General features: G+C 35.4%; 1 protein-coding gene and 2 long non-coding RNA genes across 3 annotated transcripts; all 3 read right to left on the bottom strand.

Moving 5' to 3' along the window:
- Window positions 1–6783: 6783 nt before the first annotated feature.
- On the bottom strand, window positions 6784–9917 carry LOC127851913 (uncharacterized). The gene is made up of 3 exons (XR_008036048.1): window positions 9873–9917; window positions 7600–7762; window positions 6784–7478 (listed from the first exon to the last, which is right to left on the bottom strand). It is a non-coding gene; the product is annotated as an uncharacterized LOC127851913 (long non-coding RNA).
- Window positions 9918–19034: 9117 nt separating this feature from the next.
- On the bottom strand, window positions 19035–21929 carry LOC127849902 (transcriptional regulator ATRX homolog). Its single transcript, XM_052382654.1, has 3 exons — window positions 21897–21929; window positions 19607–19842; window positions 19035–19533 (listed from the first exon to the last, which is right to left on the bottom strand). The coding sequence occupies exons 1-3, from the start codon at window positions 21927–21929 to the stop codon at window positions 19035–19037; spliced, it is 768 nt and encodes a 255-aa protein (XP_052238614.1).
- Window positions 21930–24140: 2211 nt separating this feature from the next.
- On the bottom strand, window positions 24141–25101 carry LOC127850007 (uncharacterized). The gene is made up of 2 exons (XR_008034990.1): window positions 24984–25101; window positions 24141–24627 (listed from the first exon to the last, which is right to left on the bottom strand). It is a non-coding gene; the product is annotated as an uncharacterized LOC127850007 (long non-coding RNA).
- Window positions 25102–26320: the final 1219 nt, after the last annotated feature.

Raw genomic sequence — 26320 nt, 5'->3', positions numbered from 1 at the left:
TTCTTACAGCAAAAACTCGCTTTAACACACATCTACTTATAAAAAAAAACTCAGTTAAGCACAGTTTAGCTCACATAAAACTCGCTTTTATTAGCAAAAACAAACTTCCACTCAGAAAAACTTAGAAAAAAACACAGTTTTATGTTGGTTTAAGTGTGTTTTGGTATGAAAGTGGGTTAACTTTTTGCAAGGGATGATGCATAAAAAATAACAACACTTTATGTTTAATATTTATTGAACATAATGAACTATGTACACATATTTGTATAGTAACAATAAATCATTTAATTTTTAGTTATTTATAATTATAATTGTCAACATTGTTGAAATTTTCAACATAAATATACACTCCAATATCATTCAGACCTATACGGCATTATTCACACCTATCCGCCTATATATTATCAGTGGGACGAGACGTCTACCTCTTTTCAACACAAATATCAGTGGAACGAACTGGTAGTGGCACGAAACGTCCATACACCTACATAAGTTGATTACTTTTCAAGTTATAGAGCGGAAAGCATTTTATTAATATTTTAGAACTAGAGAGCTTGACTCCTCATACCCAAATGAGATTCGTAGTGAAGTAATAATTAACGTTACTACAACTGTTTGTAATCACTGTGCCAAAATATTAAGTTCTAAAGTTATTAAGTCTTACCTTTTTTCAAGTATCGGTGACTTTTACACCACCCAACCCTGATGCAATCCCACGTTGAGTCTTTACATAAGATAAGATTCACGACCGTATGCCCGGTATGCCTGACATAACAATTATTTAGTCATCAAAAACAAACTGCTGAAACTGTTTATGACAGTATTCTTGTTTCTTTAAAGAAAGTTTTGGTTCATAAAGATTTCCAGGACTGATAAAATGCATATTAAGCAAGCCGGTGTTCTGTCCAGTGAATAATATTTACATATCAGATGCATCAACACAATATATAACATTTTTTTTCGAAATGGACTGAAATATCATTAGACACAATGTTCTAAGCAAGCGTCATGATGATTGGGAAATAAATGACTTAAAAAGTGTTCACGAGGTTTTGCTATAGCCACATCAGAATGGTTCTCCGTTCGCTGGAAGCCAGGTTTTTAAACTAACCGGAACAATATCCGAACTTGGCCGATACTTCTGAGTACGTTTCATGAATCTTGCACAAAAATTGTGACCTCCCGACTGTTGACATTGATCCACTATAGCTATTAAACGAGAACTACCCACTCCATGTCGACCATGTTCTTCAACTCCGACGAAATAGCGTTCAATGTTCCGAATGACTTTCTTTATGAAAAGGGCAAAAATGTGACTTATTGTGTTCACAAGCCTGTTATTAAGTTTTTGACCACACGTGACCTAGTATCGAACTCGTTAGAGCTTTCATGGAACAAATTTTCTGACCAAGTTTGATAAATATTTGGCAATAACTGTGTGCTTCTAGAATGTTCACAACGTAAATGTTGACGACGTACAATGCAAGACTCACACCGTAAGTCGGAAAACATGTGATCACAAAAGTTTACCATGATCACCAGATAACATTCAAATCTATAAGAGTAATTTCCAGCAATTCGATCTGGGGAGTTTCATGCCTACGAAAAAGATATGATAATTTTTAATTTTAGTTTTATAAACATTGGAATCCAACTGATAACCGACAAAAATAACAAACACAAATAAAACCTTTTAAAATCATTTTCGACCCAACCATTCATTATAAGAATAGGAAGGAGCAATTTTCTAAATTAATCACATGTAAAAACAAGAGATGTGTTTGTCAGAAACACAATGCCCTCTAATGCGTCGCTTAAAATAATTGTTTTTGACCTTTGACCTTGACGGATGACCTTGACCTTTCACCACTCAAAATGTTCAGCTCCACGAAAAGTAAGAGATTGAATGGATAAATGAATTTATTTATTAATTTGACCTTTAAGAATGACCTTGACCTTGAACCACTAAAATGTGCAGCTCCACGAGATACACATACATGCCAAATATCAAGTTTCTGTGTTCAATATTTAAAAAGTTATGATAAAATTTTAATGAATGTTGAAGATTTAGGAAAGAAAAATACAATGACATTTGACCGTTGACATTGAAGGATGACCTTGACCTTGACTTTTCACCACTCAAAATGTGCAGCTTCATGAGAACGCCGCTTTGATTTTATTTTATTTTGACCTTTGACCTTGAAGGATGACCTTGACCTTGAAGGATGACCTCCATGAGATACACATGCATCAAGTTGCTATCTGCAATATTGCAAAAGTTCTCAAACTTTAACCAAGGTTAAAGTAAGTTTTGGGACAGAATGACAGACAGACAGACAGGACAAAAACAATAAACCACCGATCTTTCGATCCGGGGGCATAAAAATACATTCTAAATATTCTATCATGTTTAGATAAAGCGTTACATTTACAGCATACAGAAAAACATCAAATAACATTCATGATTTTTCAGTTTCATTTTCACAGAACAACCTCAACCGAGATACACTCATAGGTTTCCATTTGACATGGCATGGGCTTAAATGGTAAAATAAGAAATGTGTTCGTCTGAAAAGGATGCCTTTACATTCTGCTTTTGTTTGAAAACTCCATGTCGCGAAAAATGAACCAAAATAGGTCAAGATGCTTAAGCTTACACGCCGGTTTATACGTTTCTTAAGTTTCAGTCTTCTAGTGTGTAATGTTGCCTTATTTATGATTATTGTAGTGTACCGCTACCATTTGTACCCAGCATATAATTTAGCCGCTCTTGTCAGGATGGCTTCAAAACAACTGCGGTTCATGTTTTCAACGTCTTTTATTTGCAAATACTAAGAATTACTAATAATGTAATATAAAGTCGACATCTTTCAAAAGGCACGTTAATGTAGACATCAAACACAGATCCTTAAACTTCGTTTGTGGGGGTATAATGACTTCGGATTACAAAACCAATCAAAAGGAATAAGGAAACTTAAATCCTTAACTTAGTTCTATAGCGGCAAACATTCATTAATAATATTATATTTTAACTAACAAACACATTTTAGGAGCATATATAGATAAGCAAGACATTCTACATTTTACAATGAACAAATATACTTCTCTCTGATCTAAACAAAAATGCAGTTATGACAGAAGAACACATTTTACGGTACAATATATCCGAAATATTGAAACTGCTGAAAAGCGCTTTTAAGGAATGATGAAATTTACACAAATTACAACACATATGATCATTTAACGACAATGAAAAAGTATCTTAAAGTAACATGTTGTCATATTATTATAGTTATACAATTTTAAGTCACTTGGAAATGAATATAACCAATAGAATCATTGCAAAATGACGGTTGGACTTGCCTCCTTGAAGTTCGGATTGACAGTAAGTTTTCTCATTCAAGTTCTGTTCATAATCATTAGAAAAAAACATATTTAAATGATTACTCTATCAGTTAATACAACAATTAAACATTACAACCATAATCTTTGGTATGGGATAGTGTAATGGTTGAGTAAATGATACTTTAAACAATAACAGTTTCTTTACATTATAAAAATAACAGATAATTAACATGGTAGAAGATTCTACGAGGCATTACATTATTGAAGTCTGAAAGCTTAGAGGGATGGTTAATACACAAGACCCAAGAGGGATTGATTTATCACACATGTTATCACTTCCGCTATCAAAGAGCAACTAACTAACAGCAATACATGCATACAAATACAAAATACTGCCAGCTTCTTTTCGCTGAGCAGGGCAGTAGGCGGAGCTTATCAGGCATCGCTTACCATTACATAGTGGCAAAATAACTTTCTAAACGCGCGACAAAAGTTACAAATTTAATTATTGTTTTGCTCAAAAAGGGACCACAACTTCGGTCTAATAAAAAATATCAGAACCAAATATGGAGATGCGGGAATTCACACTATGTGTAATAACTTTATACAAGAGGGCCAAGATGGCCCTAGTTCGCTTACCTGAGAGGTGTCGGTTCATTAAATCTTTACCAAATGTCAAACATGACCTAGATATTGTCGAGACAAACATCCTGGTCAAGTTTCATCATTATTTCATCTGCGAGTCATGATCAATATACCTATAAAGTTTCATGATCCTAGGTGTAAACATTCTTGAGGTATCATCCACAAACCAGTTTTCTGAGTTGAGTCACCATGACCTTGACAGCCATTGTGTGAATACGTCATTTGGCACTGTGACCTTGACCTTTGACCTAGTGACCTGATAATCGATAGGGGTCATCTGCGAGTCATGATCAATATACCTATGAAGTTTCATGAACCTAGGCATAAGCGTTCTTGAGTTATCATCTTGAAACCATTTTACTATTTCAGGTCACCGTGACCTTGACCTTTGACCTAGTGACCTGAAAATCTATAGGGGTCATCTGCGAGTCATGATCATTGTACCTATGAAGTTTCATGATCCTAGGCATAAGCGTTCTTGAGTTATCATCCAGAAACCATTTTACTATTTCAGGTCACCCCGACCTTGACCTTTGACCTAGTGACCTGAAAATCAATAGGGGTCATCTACAAGTCATGATCTATGTACATATAAAGTTTCATGATCCTAGGCATAAGCGTTCTTGAGTAATCATCTGGAAACCATTTTACTATTGCGGGTCACCGTGACCTTTACCTTTGACCTAGTGACCTGAAAATCAATAGGGGTCATCTACGAGTTATGATCAATGTACCTATGAAGTTTCATGGCCGATTCTTAGGTTATTGTAGGAAAATATGTACGAAATATCTTCCTCACCATCAGCTCGGGGTGCTAATTTGTCTTTGCTGCATTTTATGAAATTCGTCTTCAATATCTTGCCTATTTTGTGTTATTGTTACATGTATTTATCAATATATTACAATTTAACACATATAAAAATCGTATATTCTCGCTTTAATTGTTTGACAAAAGAATGCCATATTGTACAGAATCATCAAACAATAAAAACATATTCAAAAGTTTGCTATCTTCCAGAATGTAAAACTATTATTTATAATTAATTCCACTTAATCTTCTTGTGCTTAAAACTAATATTTTAAAACGGACGGGAGACAACTCTGTCAATTCAACATAATTTTTCATTTGCAGTTACTTCCCTTGACATGATAAACTATATAGTGTTCAAAAGCTGTTATTACTATATAAATATATGGAAAATGACCCCCCCCCCTCCAGCGGCCATGCTTTTTTACCGATTTTCGAACTCAACTGTCATATAAAAAAACACATGTTCTGACCAAATTGCATGAACATTGGACCAACAATGTGACTTCTAGAGTGTTCCCATGTTTTCACTATATACATATTGAGAAAACTGCCCCGCCCCCTGGCGGCCATGTTTTTTTTTAACCATCTGGACCATTTTCGAACTCGTCCAAGAAATCAATAAAACCAATGTTTTGACCAACTTTCATGATGATTGGGCAAAAATTGTGACTTCTAGAGTGTTTAAAAGGTTTCTCTATAGCCAAATAAGGAAAACTGCCCCGCCCACTGGCGGCCATGTTTTTCAACACACAGGAACCACTTTTGAACTCAATCAAGATATCATTAAGACAAACATTTTGACAAATTACATGCAGATTGAACATAAAATGTGACTTCTACAGTGTTTACAAGGTTTTTCTTTTTTTTTTACCTAGTGACCTAGTTTTTGACCCGGCACAACCCAGTTTCGAACTCGGCCGGGATTTTATTGGGGCAAAGCTTTTGAAAGTTTCATGAAAATATGGCCTCTACAGTGTTTACGAGCAAATATTTACGGACGGACGGACGGTCAGAAAAACTCACCTGAGCAATCAGGTGAGCTAAAAAGTTAAGCCCTCTAGCAGCAATATTTTTTATTTGTGCCCGACACAAAGTGAATTTTTATTTTTCTCATAAACAAGGGGCTATAAATCCTGTGGTGTTAAAATCTGCAAACACAAATATGCAGATGTGCAAGTTTGAATGTTGGTTAATATGTATGTAAAGTTTAAGCTATAAAACAGCAAAACCTTTTGAGTTTCGTGCGACACAATTTTAAAAAAGTAATGTTTTGCAAAAATGGGGGCTTTAACTCCAGTTATGTCAAAAATAGCATCAACAAAATAATAGCGGTAAGTTAAAACGCTTTATAATGTTTTAATACAGTTTCATCCCTCTAGCAGCAATACTTTTTTGAATTACGTGCTTCACAAGTAAAAACGTGTTGTTTTTTATACATTAAAGGTCCATAACTCCATCTGTTTTAAAACCTGGAGCCAAAAATATGTAGGTGCGCAAGTTCACATGTTAGTATTTATATTTACAAAGCTTCATCCTAATACGAGCGGAAGGACAATGGACATGGGCGAATCTATATGCCCCCCCCCCCACACATAAAGTGTGGGCATAAAAACAATTTTCTCAGTCATTATTGTATTATAAAAGATCAAAATTGCAAGCAAATACATAGTAATACATATGAATATATGTCACAGAAACAGCTGCAACAGTCTAGCACGACATGTGTCAATCTTATTACTTTTCTGTTCAAATTCATTCAAAATAAATAGCTATAAACAAATGATTAAATGAATATCTTTGATTTTAACCCAAGAGGCTTCCTCATTCACTTATTTGATATTCTTAGGAGGCTTTTGGGAAGCAATATTTTATTGTTGCAAAAGAAAATAATATGTTAAATGACATTGTTAAATAATAAATTAACATCAGTAAAAACCCCCATGCGATACTTTTAATACAACAAAAATTTCAAATTCCCATTTACTTATTGTATTTAATCAAACAGGTCTAATGCTAAGTTACTGTGTTGTTCTATCATTTGTTTGTAAATATGTGAAATTTTGGTTCCCGCTTCGAATCTATACTTATGTGGAATTAACCATTTGGAATCTTCTTTTAAATGGAAGTAAAATTCCGGTAAACCATGAGTCACAACCCCTACAACTTCTAAAATATTAGCCGAGGGATTAACGCATGCCAAAATTGGCGAGCCCGATGCGCCATTCTCCAAAAACATATGCAGCAGAATCTTATGCGGTGCATCAAAATCTTTATAACCAATGTCAACAACTGAAAATTGAACTCCATGCAAGAGACCGTGCTTAAACCTGGCTTTATTGTTCTTCAGATTGTCTTGGGCATCTTTGATTTTGTTGGAGTCTGTGTGAATTATAGGACATCTGTACTCAAGATGTTTTTTGTGATTTTTCGGATGCCCGTATCCAATCACTGACACTGTATTTGCATCGGCTGGAATCAAAGGTTCCTTTCTTAGAATAAGTTTATTTGGAAGTGTTAACTCTGTCTCTGACACCTCAAGTATGGCCACATCCAAGTATACATTAGAAATGGATTTCAGATGTAAAATAGTACTTCTTCGAATCAGTTGATGAGTCACTGAAGACTATGTAAGCTTTTGTCAAATTATCCATAATTTTCTCACAACGTCTTCTTTGATCTGAAAACAAAGTAGACAGCTATAATCTCCTGAGAAAATAACATAATTACTATGCTCAATGTTACCACAATATTTATGGACAATTTAACTAATTGTCAAAGATTAATCATAAATGTATTACCTATTATTTCTGATACAATGTGCCATGTGGTTGCTATGTACTTTGTTCCAACTCGAAACCCAGTGCCGATGACGGTCTCATTAATCATAATAGCCCCTACTGACTTCATTATTTGAAGAAAGGTAGCGAGCATGGGCTCCGTGAGGCCGTCATCATGCTTTTTCTGGAATGTGAAAAGGAATCTAGGATAACACAATAGTGTTTTAATTAGGGATGGCAAAATTATTCGAGTATTCGATTGAATGGTCAGCATTGGAATAATAAAAAATATATTCGCATATTCGCATTTTTTTCCAAACGTAATTTCCCCAATATTTAATGCCGCTTACTAAAAAGCACCCGAAATCACTTGGGATTAACATGTTTGACGTGACGTTCTTCGTGTCAATCTGATAACGCGGCCCGTATCAGTGTTGATTGCGCAATGCAATATACACGCTCTAAGAAAGTCCCCTGAACTGTTGTTTGTCAATGGGATGCCAATTAACGGTTTCAATTGACTGGCGAATAATAATTAAGTTGATGTGATCACAGTATGTACAGCCATTAAAATGTGTGAATTACTCAAATCGCGCAAAGGGCCCGAACTGTTGTTTGTCAATAAGGTGCCAATTAAAGGCTTCACTTGACTTGCGAATAATATTTAAGTTTCTGTAATCACAGTTTGAATAGGCATTAAAATATGTGGATTACTAGAAGTAACAAATGATATAAATTAGATCATCATCAAGGGATCATAATTTAAATCTGAAAATACCACCAGCCCCTTCTGATGTATGGAAATACTTTACACGGTCTGTGGATCAGAAGACTGCAACGTGTAATGTGTGTAAAGTTAGTTTTTACATATGCGCGGTCTTCTACAAATCTGTGGTATCATGTCACCACCGAAAGGACTTTGCATGACTTATTGATATGTTTCTATTTATAAACGTACATGATATCGTTATTTTAAAAATTCAAATAAAAATTAAATTCTATGACATGATGTTTTTTCTTATATTTGTTCTCGAATTGTTGGTGTACTTTGCATGCTTTATTGATATGCTTCTTTATATAAACGTACATGCTATCGTGGCTTTAAAAAATTTCAAATAAAGATAAAATTCTATGACACGATGTTTTTCCGTCTATTTGTGCCCGATTACAGTAGCGTTAATAGTTTTAGCCAACAGCGATGCAATTATTCGCTAACAACGTTAATAAACAGCCTCGTATTTAGCAAACGGATGTAACGTACAAAACAATGGACTCGGTGAGAAGCTGGAGCGTGCGCGTCGCGACCAAAGCGAGAGTCACCCGCAGAGGATCTTCTTAGAGGGAACTTCTGCGGGTGGCTCTGCTAATCCAGCTGAGTCTGCCACCCTCGAGCCGGGCGTCTTCCACATTGCTGGGATTGCTGTCTTCTCCAAGATGCAGCGGTCTCGTCAACCGCTGTTTATTGTCGGGAGTTCGCTGACCCGGACCTGCCAGAGGTCCCGTCTGTAGAGGGACGGGGATAGTGGGACAGCGAGATCACCAGTGTGGAGGAAATACGGGGCGGACCTAGGGCTGCTCGTCTGCTCCGAGCAATCCCTAGAACATCGAGGGGTGGCCCTATAGAGAGACCATGGGACGGCGGTACTCAGTACGCTCAAACGTGCTGGGGAAACCGTCTCGGGAATGAAGACGACGGCCAGTGACTTCGAGCGTGGCCATAAAGGCAGAGCGGCGAGCTGCAGACCCTTGGAAACTGCGTCCAGACAGAAATTTGTCTTTGAGATTGTCTATTGTCTCCCAGTGCACATGAAGGTCTCATTGGCCACCGTGCACTAGTCTATTTGAATCTAAATTTATATCTTTGGCGAATACCTGGGCAGCCGGGGTAAATTTGACCTACGTTGGCTCAAAATTATTCTATCTCCCCTGAAAGATCACAGGGGCAGGTCGGACCTCAAAGACCTCTCGTGAAGAGGCCAGTAGGACCTGTAAATAAACTCTGATACACACAAAAAAAATGGAAGTTCACACATAACAAGCTAAAATCTATCCAGCCGATTTATGCGAATATTCGAATATTCGATTGAATGGATTTGCGAACATTCGAATACCGATATTGGTATTCGATGCCAGCCATAGTTTTAATTTACATTTTAATTTCTATAACAAAACATACACCAACTCATGTAAAGTTGCAACTATTAAATGAGTGATATAAATTGAAAAAACAAACTAAAAAAATCCCGTAAAGAAAGACAGGCACACGTTGTGTACCACAAACGTGTAATGTGTACCTTCAGGTTTCCAGAACTGTGTTGTCTTGATTCTCGCAAATAACCTAGAAAACAAATTAAAAAGAGCTTTGTCACAAAAATGATTACTACACCGTTACTACCCCGTTACACTTTGTCAGCTTTGTACAACGGCAAATAATTCAGGATGAAAAAGGCACCTTATACACATCATGGTGATGACATGTAAGGAATTGCCATGTAAAAGCCCATTGTCACTAAAAGTCAACAACTATTTCGTAAAATATTTCTCCAAATAAAGTTAACACATACATAATTAGTGGTCCTTATAGCTATAGCCAAAATTTCAATGATAGATCTGGTCTGATTACATAGATTCAACAAGATTCAAAATGCTTGTTTTAATTTATTGCATGACATTTAAGTCCATGTGATTTTTTTCCGTGACGATATCCGAACATTCACGAGCGAACGCGAGATTGGCTTGGGCAGCCTATGAGAATCACATAGTGCTTCTGTTATATTCGTTGATTTTCAGTATATATGTGGCTTTAATCACTGAGAAATATGGAGGAAGTTCGCTGAACAAACTTACAGTTCATGCCAATTCATGCAGCCTGTCAGATAATACTGCTAATAAGTAAGAAAGAGTTAAGAATATTGCTTTATAGCACAGTAGACATGAGTGAAGTTGAAATGAATATAAATAGTACATCATATATTTCCCAAATATACCGAATGTACTCACCAATTTCACGGACTGGGATACCCATTGAGATATTACGTCCATGAGCTGTATATGCACCAGGATTATGGCAGGGGTGGTAGGTGGACGCATACGATGGGTCGGCAAAAGAGGAACAAGAAGGCAAAGTGCTTTTAGTTTAAAAAAAAATATGTACATAATACAGTTTGCAAAATTTACCAAAATTTGTCATCAAGTCCCTTAACAAATATCAATTAAAGTCATGAATATATTTTAATACCAGTTATCACTATTTCATCAAATTCCTCATTCATTCAAAAGAACTGTTCAACGTGTCTATCATACAAGACTGAAGTAGATTACCGTCAAATGTATTTTATTGATATACATAATTAACTTATCACAAGCCTGTTATTAAAGTTATATTATGGGCATCTAACAATATATAGGTGTCTATCGCAACCGTTGTTTATTTTTTGGTGTTTTCACATCATATCCACTAAAATTTGTTAATGCAGCATCATCATACCAAAACAATATCCCGGAAAGAGAAAAATAATCCATTTGAATATCAACCGTACTTTTGTTTTCACAATTGACGACAGAAATGATTCGATGTACGATGTGAGTCTAAATGTAGTTTTTTATGCAGATTCGTTCATACAACACAAAGACACAATTTTGTTTTACGGATCATTTCGGCTTATAGGACTGGGTGAGTCATGTAAAATATCGAAAATAATATATATATTTTTATAAACAACTGGAAGCAAGATGAGTTGTAGATAATTGGTCAGTTATCACATGTTAACTAATTCTTTTGACCTGTTAATTCTTTTTAGCTCAATTCAACAATGAAAAATGCCCATAATATCTCTTTAAATATTTCCCCCGACGTGACCTAGTTTCGAACTCGTTCCGCCTGTCCGATAATACTGCTAATAAGTAAGAAAGAGTAATGATGTTGCTTTAGAGCATAGAAGACATGTGTGAAGTTAAAATGAATATAATTAGAACATCATCATATATTTCCCGAATATACTTAATGTACTCACCCATTTCACGGACTGGGCTCCCCATTGAGTTATTCCGGCCAGGATTATGGTAGGGGTAATAGGTGGACGCATACGATGTGCCGGCAAAAAAGGACCTGAAGGCAAAGTGCTTTTAGTTTTAAAAATATGTTCATATTACAAAAAGCATAATTAACCAAAAAAGGTCATCAAGTTCCTAAAAAAATATCAATTAAAGACATGAATATATTTCAATACCAGTCATCACTATTTCATCAAAATCCCCATTCATTCAAACAACCTGTTCAACGTGTCTATTATACAAGTAGATTGCTGTCAAATGTATCTTATTGATATACATAATTAACTTCAAAGAAAGAACCAATCACAACATCTGTTCGTCACATGAACACCTGAAGGAGACTTCTGTCTTGTGAAACAGGCCTTTTGATAGAAAATGAATGTATAATGAATGCCATATACAAAATGGTGAGAAGTTGCTAACGTTTTCACAGAATATAGATGCGAAGCATCTGTATGACTCCGATGCGAACCGCGATACGTTGTTAGCCACCAATTATAGTTTCGTTAAGATCGGTCAATTCACAATATTTAAGTTATCAACCGGAACCTACCTGCTTGCTGGCGTGTGAACGCCAGCCCGCCCTATCCCTATCTAGTAACCAGGATTTTCAACTTTGGTGAAAATCTGGTTAATGAAATGGGTTCAGGTTTAGCACGGGGAATTGAATTCTTGCACAGAGGCCCCATAATGGATGTCACTGCAGGTGTTTATCATTTATTTCTTTAAGTTCGTGTTAATCATTTATTTCTTCAAGTTCATTAATACATTTAAATCAATACACCTGTTGGATTATTCCCTTCTATACAGCATGACCCACTAACACATACATAAATTGTCCCATATTTGTTCACAAGTAAAGGGGGTCGCTGAAACTCTAAACCGTAATGAACCATAAATATTGTTTATATAAAAGCCAATTGTCACTAAAATTCAACAAATATTTCGTAAAATAGTTGTCCAAATAAAGTAAACACATACATAATTAGTGGTCCTTATAGCTATAGCCAAAATTTCAATAATAGATCTGGTCTGATTACATAGACTCAACAATATTCAAAATGCTTGTTTTAATTTATTGCATGACATTTAAGTCCATGTGATTTTTTCCCGTGACGATATCCGAACATTTACGAGCGAACGCGAGATTGGCTTGGGGCAGTCTATGAGAATCACATAGTGCTTCTGAAATATTCGTTGATTTTCAGTATATATGTGGCTTTCATCACTGAGAAGTATGGAGGAAGTTCGCTGAACAAACTTACAGTTCATGCCAATTCATTCAGCCTGTCAGATAATACTGCTAATAAGTAAGAAAGAGTTAAAAATATGGCTTTATAGCACAGTAGACATGAGTGAAGTTGAAATGAATATAAATAGTACATCATATATTTCCCAAATATACCGAATGTACTCACCAATTTCACGGACTGGGATACCCATTGAGATATTACGTCCAAGAGCTGTATATGCACCAGGATTATGGCAGGGTGGTAGGTGGACGAATACGATGGGTCGGCAAAAGAGGAACAAGAAGGCAAAGTGCTTTTAGTTTAAAAAAAATATGTACATAATACAGTTTGCAAACTTTACCAAAATTTGTCATCAAGTCCCTTAACAAATATCAATTAAAGTCATGAATATATTTTAATACCAGTTATCACTATTTCATCAAATTCCTCATTCATTCAAAAGAACTGTTCAACGTGTCTATCATACAAGACTGAAGTATATTACCGTCAAATGTATTTGATTGATATATATAATTAACTTATCACAAGCCTGTTATTAAAGTGATATTATGGGCATCTAACAATATATAGGTGTCTATCGCAACCATTGTTTATTTTTGGTGTTTTCACATCATATCCACTAAAATTTGTTAATGCAGCATCAACATACCAAAAACATTATCCCGGAAAGAGAAAATACAATCCATTTCAATATCAACCGTACTTTTGTTTTCACAATTGACGACAGAAATGATTCGATGTACGATGTGAGTCTAAATGTAGTTTTCATGAAGATTCGTTCATACAACACAAAGACACAATTTTGTTTTACATATCATTTCGGCTTAAAGGACTGGGTGAGTCATGTAAAATATCGAAAATAATATATATATTTTTATAAACAACTGGAAGCAAGATGAGTTGTAGATAATTGGTCAGTTATCACATTTTAACTAATTCTTTTGACCTGTTAATTCTTTTCAGCTCAATTCAACAATGAAAAATGCCCATAATATCTCTTTAAATATTTTCCCCGGCGTGACCTAGTTTCGAACTCGTTCCGCCTGTCCGATAATACTGCTAATAAGTAAGAAAGAGTTATGATGTTGCTTTAGAGCATAGAAGACATGTGTGAAGTTAAAATGAATATAATAAGAACATCATCATATATTTCCCGAATATACTTAATGTACTCACCCAATTCACGGACTGGACTCCCCATTGAGATATTCCGGCAAAGATTATGGAAGGGGTTGTAGGTGGACGCATACGATGTGCCGGCCAAAAAAGGATCTGAAGGCAAAGTGCTTTTAGTTTTAAAAATATGTTCATATTACAAAAAGTAAAATTAACCAAAAAAGGTCATCAAGTTCCTAAAAAAATATCAATTAAAGACATGAATATATTTCAATACCAGTCATCACTATTTCATCAAAATCCCCATTCATTCAAACGAACTGTTCAACGTGTCTATTATACAAGTAGATTGCTGTCAAATGTATCTTATTGATATACATAATTAACTTCAAAGAAAGAACCAATCACAACATATGTTCGTCACATGAACACCTTAAGGAGACTTCTGTCTTGTGAAACAGGCCTTTTGATAGAAAATTAATGTATAATGAATGTCATATACAAAATGGTGAGAAGTTGCTAACGTGTTCACAGAATATAGATGCGAAGCATCTGTATGACTCCGATGCGAACCGCCAATTATAGTTTCGTTAAGATCGGTCAATTCACAATATTTAAGTAATCAACCGGAAACTACCTGCTTGCTGGCTTGTGAACGCCAGCCCGCCCTATCCCTATCTAGTAACCAGGATTTTCAACTTTGTTGAAAACCTGGTTAAAGAAATGGGTTCAGGTTTAGCACGGGGAATTGAATTCTTGCACAGAGGCCCAATAATGGATGTCACTGCAGGTGTTTATCATTTATTTCTTTAAATTTATTAATACATTTAAATCAATAGACCTGTTGGATTATTCCCTCCTATATAGCATGACCCACTAGCACATACATAAATTGTCCCATATTTGTTCACAAGCAATGGGGGTCGCTGAAACTCTAAACCGTAATGAACCATAAATAATGTTTATAGTTGCAATAATCCAACTCCCAGCTAATGACCCCGGGTCGCTTGGAGTTGTAACTCGTAACGGCATTTTTAATGGAAAGTCTGCCAACAGACACACTGCAATCCAGGCGGCACATTAATTAATAGATAAAATGAGCAATATTAACTATTTTTTAGCATAAATAATGACAAACATAAATATATCCATAAAGCGCAAGAAAAACGTTTTGATTTGGTGTGCTCTCAGAAATATGATATGAATCCAAGTTTCAACCACGTCAACCGTTCACAAAAATGCGTTAGGTTTTTGCAATGGAAAACGCCGATTATTCCGAATTTGAATATACATGTATGCTAATTTATACATCGACTAACTCCTATATCCTCGGCCATATGGATCTCGTGTCTAATCAACTTATTGTCATGGATTTCGGTTTTATCAGGAAGAACGTCGAGCTGTACGTATGTACTAATACAAGATCAAAGATTTCAGGAAGAACTATTAACATTTTATACTAAGTAATAAAAGAGCTTTCACTAAAAAGTAATTATGAAATTATTAAGTTTTATAAATAATTCATACAACAACATACCAACTTACACCATGCCAATGGCATGGCTAACCGGTAAGTGAAAGTGAAAGAATTGAGAATCAACGCTATTTTTACCACAATAACTGGCAATTTTCTGGTATATCATCTTTCGTGTTTTGTGTGCATCTGCTTCATTTTGTTTGGCTTTCATCTTAAAAAAACATAACAGGACCAATATAACTTTCGTTCACCTGTGATTTTGTATAATACATATAAATATATACTGAAAATGTGCCCCATGGCAAGTTTATATCCCTGAGGCATGATCTGAATTTAAGATATACACCAACTACATAACCGATATGATACCGAATACATAATCTCTTGGCCTTATAATTTCAAAGAATATAAGAAGTTATTTTTAATTAAAACTAACATTAACAAGTGATGTGTTTGTCAGAAACACAATGCCCCCTACTGCGCCGCTTTGATTATATTTTTTGACATTTGACCTTGAAGGAAGACCTTGACCTTTCACCACCCACACATGCATGCTAAATATCAAGTTGCTATGTCAATCATAGAATTTTTAACCTTTTTTTGAAACCTTAAAGCAGAAACCTAAACGCAAAGTGTGACGGAAAGACAGACAGATAGACGGACGGACGGTCCGATCACTATATGCCCTCCCTATCATTATATGCCCTCCTTCGGGGGCATAAAAATATGACTACAAGGGCCTGGCATATTTTGACCCCAGGGTCGCACACGTTTTACAGGGGGACCACTATCAAATCCAAAAGCTATAGGAAATGAGATTTCTTCTTAAATTATTAACTATACAAGGCTATGTAAATCATGCGTCTCCTGGTACCAAAATGAACTTTGTAGAGGGTCACCATTTTAAGGTGTAACACAACAAATATTAAACCTCTGTTCCTTGAATTCTCAGATATGATTTTTCATTTTAAACAAGAGCTGTCACCATAGGATGACTTATGCCCCCTATAAACGCTTGATAGAAGTTACGAGCTTATTTCGAAACCTAAACGCAGATTTCGAAACCTAAATGCGGACCCAAAGTTCAAGGTCAAGGTCACAGGGGTCAAAATTTGTGTGCGTATGGAAAGGCCTTGTCCGTATACACATGTATACCAAATATGAAGGTTATATCTCAAAGGACATAGAACTTATGAGCATTTTTCAAAACCTAAACGCAGATATAGAAACCTAAACGCAGACCCTAACTTCAAGGTCAAGGTCACAGGGGTTAAAAAAAAGTGTGCTTATAGAAAGGCATTGTCCATATACACATGCATACCAAATATAAAGGTTATATGTCAAGGGACATAGAAGTTATGAGCATTTTTCGAAACCTAAATGCAAAGTGTGACGGAAAGACGGACGGACGGACAGACGGACGGACAGACAGACGGACAGTCCGATCATTATATGCCCCCTTTTCTTCGAAAGGGGGCATAAAAAGATGTTTAGCTCTGGTGACCTTCATTTGCAGCGGACTGGAAAGACTGGAAAAGACAAATGTTAGACAACCCACAAAAGGTGATATATAGGCTCCCACTCGGCATGCTGTGCACATGTTAGCGCAAAAAGTTAAAAATGTTATTAATTGTTTCAAAGTTTTATGTAAAGGTGTATCTATTTAATTAGATAGATCTCAACATATAAAGTCCTACCTGACTTAGCGGTCACCTGACTAAAGCCGTCACCTGGTTACAGCAGTCAGTCTAGATGACAGACAGACAGACACAGACAGACAGACAGACAGACAGACAGACAGACAGACAGAGAGACAGACAGACAGACAGACAGGACAAAAACAATATACCACCAATCATTCGATCTGGGGGCATAAAAAGTTCACTTGTGATTACAAGAAAGTTATGTGTTGGACGTTTTCAAGCGCAGAATGTGATTAAATGCATGAACTAATTGAGGAGTAAGAGTCAAATGGAAAGTTGTAAAATTGACACAGAATAAGGTGGGTAAACAATCTGGTTGGCCACTGATTCACAGAGGCTTGGGCTTCATCAAACAGGGCAACAGATAAGGTTCGTTTTATCGTTTTTACGATTTGTATTTGACAGAAAACGAATTGAAATTAAAAATCAATCGTACATAAAACGGTTATGGAAATGGAAAACGAATTGAAATCGATTATTTGTCGTTTTAGTTTTTTTCCGTTTTCCTCCGTTCCGTGTTAAATTATGATACGTGTACTGTAACCTTTAGTGCGGCCGTCATATTTTCAGTTAGTTTATATAGACACCGTTTGGGCCGGTGTCATTATAAAATGTTACTTCCGCCGAAAAAAATCGGAAAAATGTTCTCTTTTAAACGCGGACGGGTTAGGAAACTTTCATAAACGGTGTGCGTGCCAAATATTTTACAATTTGTAACGAGACCCAAACCGTCGGGAATAAACATTGGAAAGAGTATACTATCAGATTTAATAGCGCAGGTTTTGACAGATTCTGAAATATAAAGCTAAAAACACCGCTGCGATTCCGTGTCTAAAAACTAATAACATCGTGATTTCCACTGGCTTGTCATTCATGTAGAGAGTTTAGCAATTTGAGTAAGCTCTGAGACTGAAAGGCATGATGTGGAAACTGGTTGAAACAAAATGACGCCATCATCCATTTGTCATTATACAATTAATACATGTATCTGCATCTTTACATCTGTTGAAGTTTTGTCTTAATAAGTACCTGCTTATTTTCATCTGTCTGAAGTTTTGTTTTAGTAAGTATCTGCTTATTTACATCTGTCTGAAGATTTGTCTTAGTAAGTACCTGCTTATTTACATCTGTCTGAAGTTTTGTCTTATTGAGTACCTGATTATTTTCATCTGTCTGCAGTTTTGTCTTTTTATCAGGTGAGAGGGCCTCTCCTTCCGCAATCTTCCGCTTTGCAGCTCGAGCAGTCATAATCTGTAGAAGGATTTACGCATGCAATATTTATATAGAAACAAAATCTACTCTGCGAGGAGATTAATTATCAACATGGAAAATTGTTTTATTTTGCATTTAAAACAAGTGTATATGTTCACCATTTCGGGTATTGGTCAGGGCTTTATATATATACGGAAAAATGTGTGATATTGACCAAAAATGGAAAACTGATGTCTATGTTTTGGCTTATAATACGTTTAAATTGATTAAAGTGTTTTTAAATTTATATACTTAACTATGGTTCAAGTTTTAGAGCTGGATGGGAGATAAACGTTTACTTTTCTGTGAAACCTTGAGAGTTTGAGGCAGTCATTTGGAAAAAAAGATTCTATTTGAGATTGGGAATGGAGCCTTATTTCAGCCCCTAAATTTGACCCCCACAAAGACTGGTACTGTTACATTTTTAGGTTCAGCTGTATCTGCCACATTCAGCATTTTTGCAGTTGTCTTGGAAATTTCAGATTTGTCCTTTTCACTCTCTGTAGCTCTGCCTACCAGATTTTTCTGACTATCTTTTGGTTCATCAGATTCTACGGCTATTCCTCTTTTGGGTGACACTTGAACCTGCTTCTTCTTATCACTTTAAATGGATTCTTCCTTTGGGTCAGGCACACCTTTCGTAACTTTTCCCAACTTTTTCTTCGATGATGTATCTGACTGGGTCACTTCTGTGTCTGTTCCACTTTTCTTTTCTTTAGTTTTACCTTGTTTCAATTTTGCCTTCTTCTTTTCAAGTAATTTGGCCTTCTTAGCTTCTTTAGCCTCTTTAAGTTTCTTTAATCTCTCTTTCTTTGTTAGTTTTTTTGTCTTCCCTCCTTTTGGAGACTTCTTGTTAGTTTCTTCCTCCGCTTCAGGTTCAGACTTATCACTGTCCTCTTTCTCATTTTTACTTTCCTCTTTATTTTTCTTCCCTTTCCCTTTCTTCTTCCCTTTACCTGACTTCTTCCCTTTCTTCCATTTTTCTTCAGAATCATCATCACTTTCATCACTATTATTTCCTCCTTTTTTCTTCTTTTTCTTCTTCCCTTTCTCCACTTCCTCATCAATCTCCTCACTCTCATTTCCTTCTTTTTTTCTTCCCCTTTTCCCCATTCTTCTTCTTCTTTTCTTTCTTTCCACTGTCACTTTCTGAATAATCACTGTCCTTTTCATACTTCCCCATTTTCTTTTTTTTCTTCTCCTCCTTCCCCTTGGGTGATTTGTTCTTTTTCTTCTCCACTTCCTCCATTTCACTCTCAAAATCTTCATCCTCCTCCTGTTTTTCGTCTTCAGATACTTCTTCAGCTACGCTTTCCTCTCCTTCTTCTTGCGACGACTTCTGAATGACACCCTTCAGAGACTGAACTGGCCAGCCTCTTCCACGACCTCTACCTTGGGATTTCACCGGAGACTGAAACATTACATTTAATATAGTAAAACAGCAATTAGTTTAGCCCCTTTGGGGAACAGTACCTGTACAGCACCAATCGGGAATAAATAACGCAAAAACACTGAACTTTGGAAAATTAGTGTCATGATATCTTCAAATTGGGAATTATGGGTTTTGTTAATTGCTTGGTACTTTATTGCACAAACCCATCTTAATATTATTTTCAATACCTTTTCTCTATAATGTTCATTTGCGGTGCACATTTTATTTGTTCACTTGCAGATAATGTGATTTTGGAAAAAAATAATACACATTTCCTTCCTTTTGGGAATTTATTGAAGGTAAATTGGAAATTTTGATAAAACAAGAGATGTGTTTGTCAATAACACAATGCCCCCTTCTGCGCCGCTTTGATTAAAAAAAAACTAATATTTACAAACAACCATTGTCACTGTGAATTTATAATGACTTAATTAGAATAAGAATTGCTGAGAATAATCAATATTCAAACATTAATGTATGAACGTTTTGATCAAATTGTAAAAATAACTAATTGACAAATAGTTTTGATGGGAAAAACTAATTGTTACGAAAAAGCTTGAAGTGAAAACTAATTGACCCAAAATCTTATCTGTTGCCCTGATCAAACCAACCATATGGTGGCCACCTGCCTACCACAGCCTTTTTGTCACTTCCCTTGACTGGCTACTCTACACAAGTTGGACTGTATATCATAATCCATATAAAGCAATTGAAAGTTAAGAGGCTTGAAATCCACATACTAGCAATAATTACATCTAATTCCAAAAAATGTGATTTTCCTGATTTCCATGTATGTTGATTACAGGTACTTTCCCATGAAATCACATACATGCACAGAGTATTTAAAGAAACAGAGCACACAAAATGAGCTATGGTCCCTTTTAAAACAAGTAAATTTATTGAATTAATATCCCCTGCCTTAAAATTTTGTGTTGGTTTATTCATGGGGGCACAACTGAAAGAACTAAAAAAATCAGAAAATCATGCAAAAACAACAAGGGCAATAACACGTATTAAAGAAAGTTTAGGGATATGGTTCTTGTGCATGGCACTTCTCCTCATTGATATATTTACACCCCTGAAGTTCCATGTTGAAATATTGTATCATATCTAAGATATGGTCATGACATGTTAATTAATACAGCAAGAGATGTGTTTGTCAGAACACAATGCCCCCAATTGCGACGTTTTGAAGAAAAAATTTATATCTATTATTTAGCAGGTTTAGAAATTATCTCCCTTTTAAAGCTTCTTACTTCCCTTGGATTTTTTTGTTTGACTTTTGACCTTGAAGGATGACCTTGACCTTTCACCACTCAAAATGTGCAGCTTAATGAGATACGCATGCATGCCAAATATAAAGTTGCTATCTTCAAAATTCAAAAAGTTATGACCAAACTTTAACGAAGGGTAAAGATTTAGGAAAGAAAAATACAATGATATTTGACCTTTGACCTTGAAGGATGACCTTGACCTTGACTTTTCACCACACAAAATGTGCAGCTCCAAGAGATACACATGCATGCCAAATATGATGTTGCTATCTTAAATATTGCAAAAGTAATCAAAATTTAACCAAGGTTAAATTTTGGGACAGAAAGACAGACAAGCCAAAAACAATATACCACCCTCTTCTTCGAAGAAGGGGGCATAAAAACAACAAAGGGCAATAGCTCTTTTTTAAGAAAGTGTAGGGTTATGGTTCCTTGTGCATGGCACTTCTCCTCGTTGATGTCTTTACATCCATGAAGGTTCATGTTGAAATCTTATATAGATTCTGGGAATAGCGCTGAAAAATTCATTACCGACGGAGGGACAACACTGACAACACCACTACTGGTGACAGACAACAACACAGTGAGCTCACTATTATTACTCTAAGAACTTTACAACGTTGGGGACTATGAGATCATTTTAACAAAGGTAACCATTACATATAAAGCTGTTTTGGTCACTTAATAAATTATAAAGAGAATAGTTACCAAATAAGGTTTTTTCTCATCTCCTGTAAGTTTATTCCATTTTTTACCGACTTTAGCAAGAAGTAATCTGTACCAGTCAGACATTTCTGAAAAAATAATAAAGGCTTTAAATTAGTTTCCATAGCAAACTGATGTACCAGGTAAATGTAATAAACACAGAACTTGTGGTACAGAACATATGAGTATTTAACATAAAATCTATCACAAAAACTATGGATGAAAAAACTATTCAAAGAATTGAATATTTGATTGAATAATAAATAATCTCACCAAGTTTCATAAAGATTGGGTTGGACATGTGGCCTCTAGTTAGGTATCAATGTTTCTTAAAGATTTGACCTAATGGTCTACCTTTAGAACGCACATGACCCTGAATCGAAATCGGCTTCGATATTGTCAACATAAACATTCTGACCAAGTTTTATTGAGATTGAGTCATAAATGTGGCCTCTAGAGTGGTAAAAAGTTTTTTTCTAAAATGTGACCTGTTGACCAAGACAGTTTTTGTACGAATCTGAGCCAGATTTCGACATCGCTAAGATATTGTCTAGATAAACATTCTGACCAAGTTTATTTATTATTAGATGAAAATATGGCCTGAAGATTGGTAACAAGCTAATGGATGCCAAACATGGGCGGTAACAAGAGCACACTTCGTGCTTAATTAAGTCATTTTTAAATTCAACAATATATGGCAAAGTTATCTTGGAAAAAGGAACATTAAAACTGTTAATTGCAAAGTTGATGTTTCATCTTAACGTGTGGCATTAAACTTTGAGGTAAAGTGACTGTTATTACAAGATATTGTCAAGATTTTGACAGTTTTTTTTAGTAAATGTGACCTCTAGGGTGGTAACAAGGTTTCTTAATAAGATTCGACATAAAGACCTAGACCCAGACTCGAATTTGGCCTGGATATTGTTCATATAAATATAAACATTCTGACCAAGTCTAATCAATACTGAGTCATAAAAGTTGCCTCAAGAGTGGTAACAAGGTTTTCCTCAGATTTGACTTGGTGTGCTATATTTTGGAACCACGTGACCCACATGCGAACTCAGCCTAGCTATTTTCAAGATACACATTTAAAATGGTTTTTGTACCGCTGGCCAAATTGTTCAACTGGGTTTAATGATTAAATTGTATGCAATTATAGTAATGTTATAGTATTCTGTTGCAACTGTTTTGCACAAAGAAAACTGATGTTTTGATCAAGTTGTAGATTGTGGTATTTCAAATATTTTACTTCCTGATAAATTGAGCAAGCAGACCATGTTTGAACAAGAAAATCTCTTTGTTCTCTGCAGTTAAAAGTTGAATTGTTCTCAAATCTGGTGATTCCTTTTGTAAGGTCTGTCCCGTGTCAAAAAAGTGAGTAAAAGCCGGTTATAACCCAGTTTAAAACCGTGTTAAACCCTTTTTAGACACACTTTTTGCTTACCGCAGACACGCTTTTTGCTTAACGCAGACACGCTTTTTGCTTACTGACTTGGTTTTTTTCTATGTTAAATCTTTGTTTAACTCGCTTAAAGCCAACAAAGTGGGTTTTTAATCATCTTAAGTGGGTTTATAGCGAGTTTTCTTTAACTGTGTTAATCTCTGCAGTATTGGCACAGTGCTAAAAGCGAGTTTTTCAGACACTCTTTTAGCTTACCGACTTCGTTTTTAAGCTTACCGACTTGGTTTTTTCTGAGTTAAATCTTGGTTTAACTCGCTTAAAACCAACATAGTGGTTTTTTTAACCATCTTACGTGGGTTTAAAGTGAGTATGATTTTCTACATGTTGGTTTTTTTGTTGTTTTTTGTAAACATGCCTAGACCAACTTCTGACTGTGGAGTTGGTTTTAAGTGGGCAAAAAGTGAGTTTTCATGTAAGCTATAAGCAGGCTTAACACGGTTTTTAAGTTAGAGAAAAGTGAGCTGAAAGCAAGCCTTTCTTAGTTTTTTCACTTTTAAAACATGCTTTTAACTCGCTTTAAACCTAGTTATTAACAGTATTATATCTGTTAAGAAAACATAAGCAATTTGTTGGGTTTTACAGTGTTATTAGTGAGTTTTTTAAGAAAGTTGTTTGTTTTTTTTGTACAAAACTGTGTTAAAGTTGGTTTTTGTGAGTCTTTTATGGGATTTTGCAGCGTAAAAAAAATAAAAAATATTTTGTACTGATATGTTCTAGTAAAAATGGTATTTGTGAAGCAATTACAACAGTTCCTTATAAGCCCCACGTGGTTTAAAAGAAAAAACACAATGTGTACGAAAATATTGTTTATAAGACAAAAAAGTACAACGCAAAATAATACGAACAGATTATTTTTACTGCACACTATACAATAAAAGACATTTATGGAAGATTTTAAAGCGAACGGTTAACCGCAGTGGACCACAGCGGGTGGAGTATTTAAACCGCAGCTGCTGCAGAGACCTGGTTCTCAGCTGTTGGAGGTACCTGAACCGCAGTGGAAGGAAGAACCTGGACTACAGCCTGTACAGGGACCATGACCGCATACGGTGGTGGGACCTGCACAGCAGCCACTGAAGAGACGGTGGTGGGACCTGCACAGCAGCCACTGGAAAGACCTTGACTGCTGGGGGACCTGGGCAGTAGCCAGTGCAGTGACCTAGACCTTATCTTGGCATGTGGAGGGACCTGGACTGCAGTGGGTGAAGGGACGTGGAAAGCAACTGGTGGAGAGACCTGGAAAGCAGGCGCTGGAGCGCCATGTACCACTGAGGCTGCATTATTGTGTCCTTCTCCTCTTGAAGATCTCTAACACCTGTTGATCTGCAAAGGATTAATACCAAAACACTTTCAAAAGGGCAAGGCATTCTTCAAACATATTAATTGGTAATGTTTTGCTCAACTAAACTGTGAAATATTGCTGTTAAGGTATTCATGTTGCTATGATAATAATAAATTTAATTCAAAACAAGTTTGTTTGCTTGTTGTTTTTGTTTGTTTATTCTTGCAATTTTAATCCCGCGATCACATGTGACTACTCTTTTCATAAATAATTAAAAGAAATTGCGTTTAGTAGCAAATACAGTTTGAAAATGTACCAAGATGAATGGTCTCATTTGGCTGTGTGGACTGGTCGGAAGTGTGACGCCTTTTAAATGCAATAACTTGTATAGTTTTACCTCTCAAAAAATCCAGCTTTCTAGGTCAAGGACAGGGTAAGGGCAGCCCACTACTGTTCCCCTCAAGTTGGCCAGCTCGTGCAGTGTAAAAACCTGGTAAAAAAGTCCATACATCAGGTAGTAACCCCCTTTTGCTCTCTTTTTTTGCAATGTAAATGTGCATTATTTCCTATTCGCCTTGGGGCAAGAAGTTACACCTTCAAAATTAAAATATAAAAGTTCTCATTAATTAATAAATATGTGGGAAAGAAATCCATTCAGTAATAACCAGGAATAGCTGTAAATAAAATTTAAGATGACGATAACCATAAAAGTTTAAAACACAACCGTAACAATTCACTTACACAACATTTACACTTTTTCATTTGTATGCTTATCTAATTTTGCTTCAAATTTTGTTGTTTTTCCTTTTAATTGCAATACATTAACTTATCCATTTACATTTCCTAGTAACAATACATATATATATATATATATATATATATATATATATATATATATATATGATAATGATCATGATTTATTCAATAAACTATATAAAAAATGGATGCAGAAATGAAAATACAAACCTGTTAAAACTGTTCTTCAGTATTCCAAAAAAAACAGGCAGGTGAACTATGAAACCATCACTTTTTAACCAGCCACTTTGAACCTCCTTTCCAACAAACTTATTGTTCATTTCCACATTGTAGTAAAAACACATTGTTTTCATCACACAATACTCCATGTTTACAGTATTTCAAGACATTTTTCACTACAATTATAAGTCTTAATGTTGATCAATTAAATTTAGCTCAAGGGTCAGTATTGCTGATTGAACCTGCTTGTTTTCTCAAAAGTTCTTTGACCAATCAAAGTTGTTGTTTTCAACTTCCTGTGCATTACAATTTAACCAGTCAAAGTCTGAAAGGCAGATGGGCTGGCTATAGATCTCTTATCTGACACAAGGTAATGTGTCACTCAGCATGATACTCAGCTTGAGATATTCGACTGATAAGACGCATTTCAACACCAAAATATTTATGGAATAATACACAGCACTGATAGCTTTTCAATTAACAATCTGTTCATTGTTTATGAAATCAATATTATAATTACAATCCATGCACAAAACTCTAAGCATATTAGATATAATTGTGAATATTTCAATATAACATACTTAATGGTGTTAGCAAATAATTATAATGTTATAAATAGTATTTTAATTGCCTTTTAAAATGTATGTTAATAGTCAATGTGGTAGACATTAATTTTATTTGGGTTAAATATCAGTATAAAAAAGTTCACATATACTTATTTTTTAATGTTGAGGAAATAAAATTGATACTGGCAAGCCC

The sequence above is a fragment of the Dreissena polymorpha genome, chromosome 11, assembly GCF_020536995.1.
Source record: "Dreissena polymorpha isolate Duluth1 chromosome 11, UMN_Dpol_1.0, whole genome shotgun sequence".
In the NCBI taxonomy this organism is placed as follows: Eukaryota; Metazoa; Mollusca; class Bivalvia; order Myida; family Dreissenidae; genus Dreissena; species Dreissena polymorpha.
Note: the sequence above shows the minus strand (reverse complement) of the source record. Positions and strands in the feature narration are given on the sequence as shown.

Coding starts and splice junctions, on each gene's coding strand:
- LOC127849902 (XM_052382654.1), bottom strand. CDS start 21,929: ATGTCTGACTGGTACAGATTACTTCTTGCTAAA. Junction 19,843..21,896: donor ACAGATTACTTCTTGCTAAA/GTCGGTAAAAAA, acceptor GTAATGTTTCAG/TCTCCGGTGAAATCCCAAGG. Junction 19,534..19,606: donor AAAAAAAAGAAAATGGGGAA/GTATGAAAAGGA, acceptor AATGGGGAAAAG/GGGAAGAAAAAAAGAAGGAA.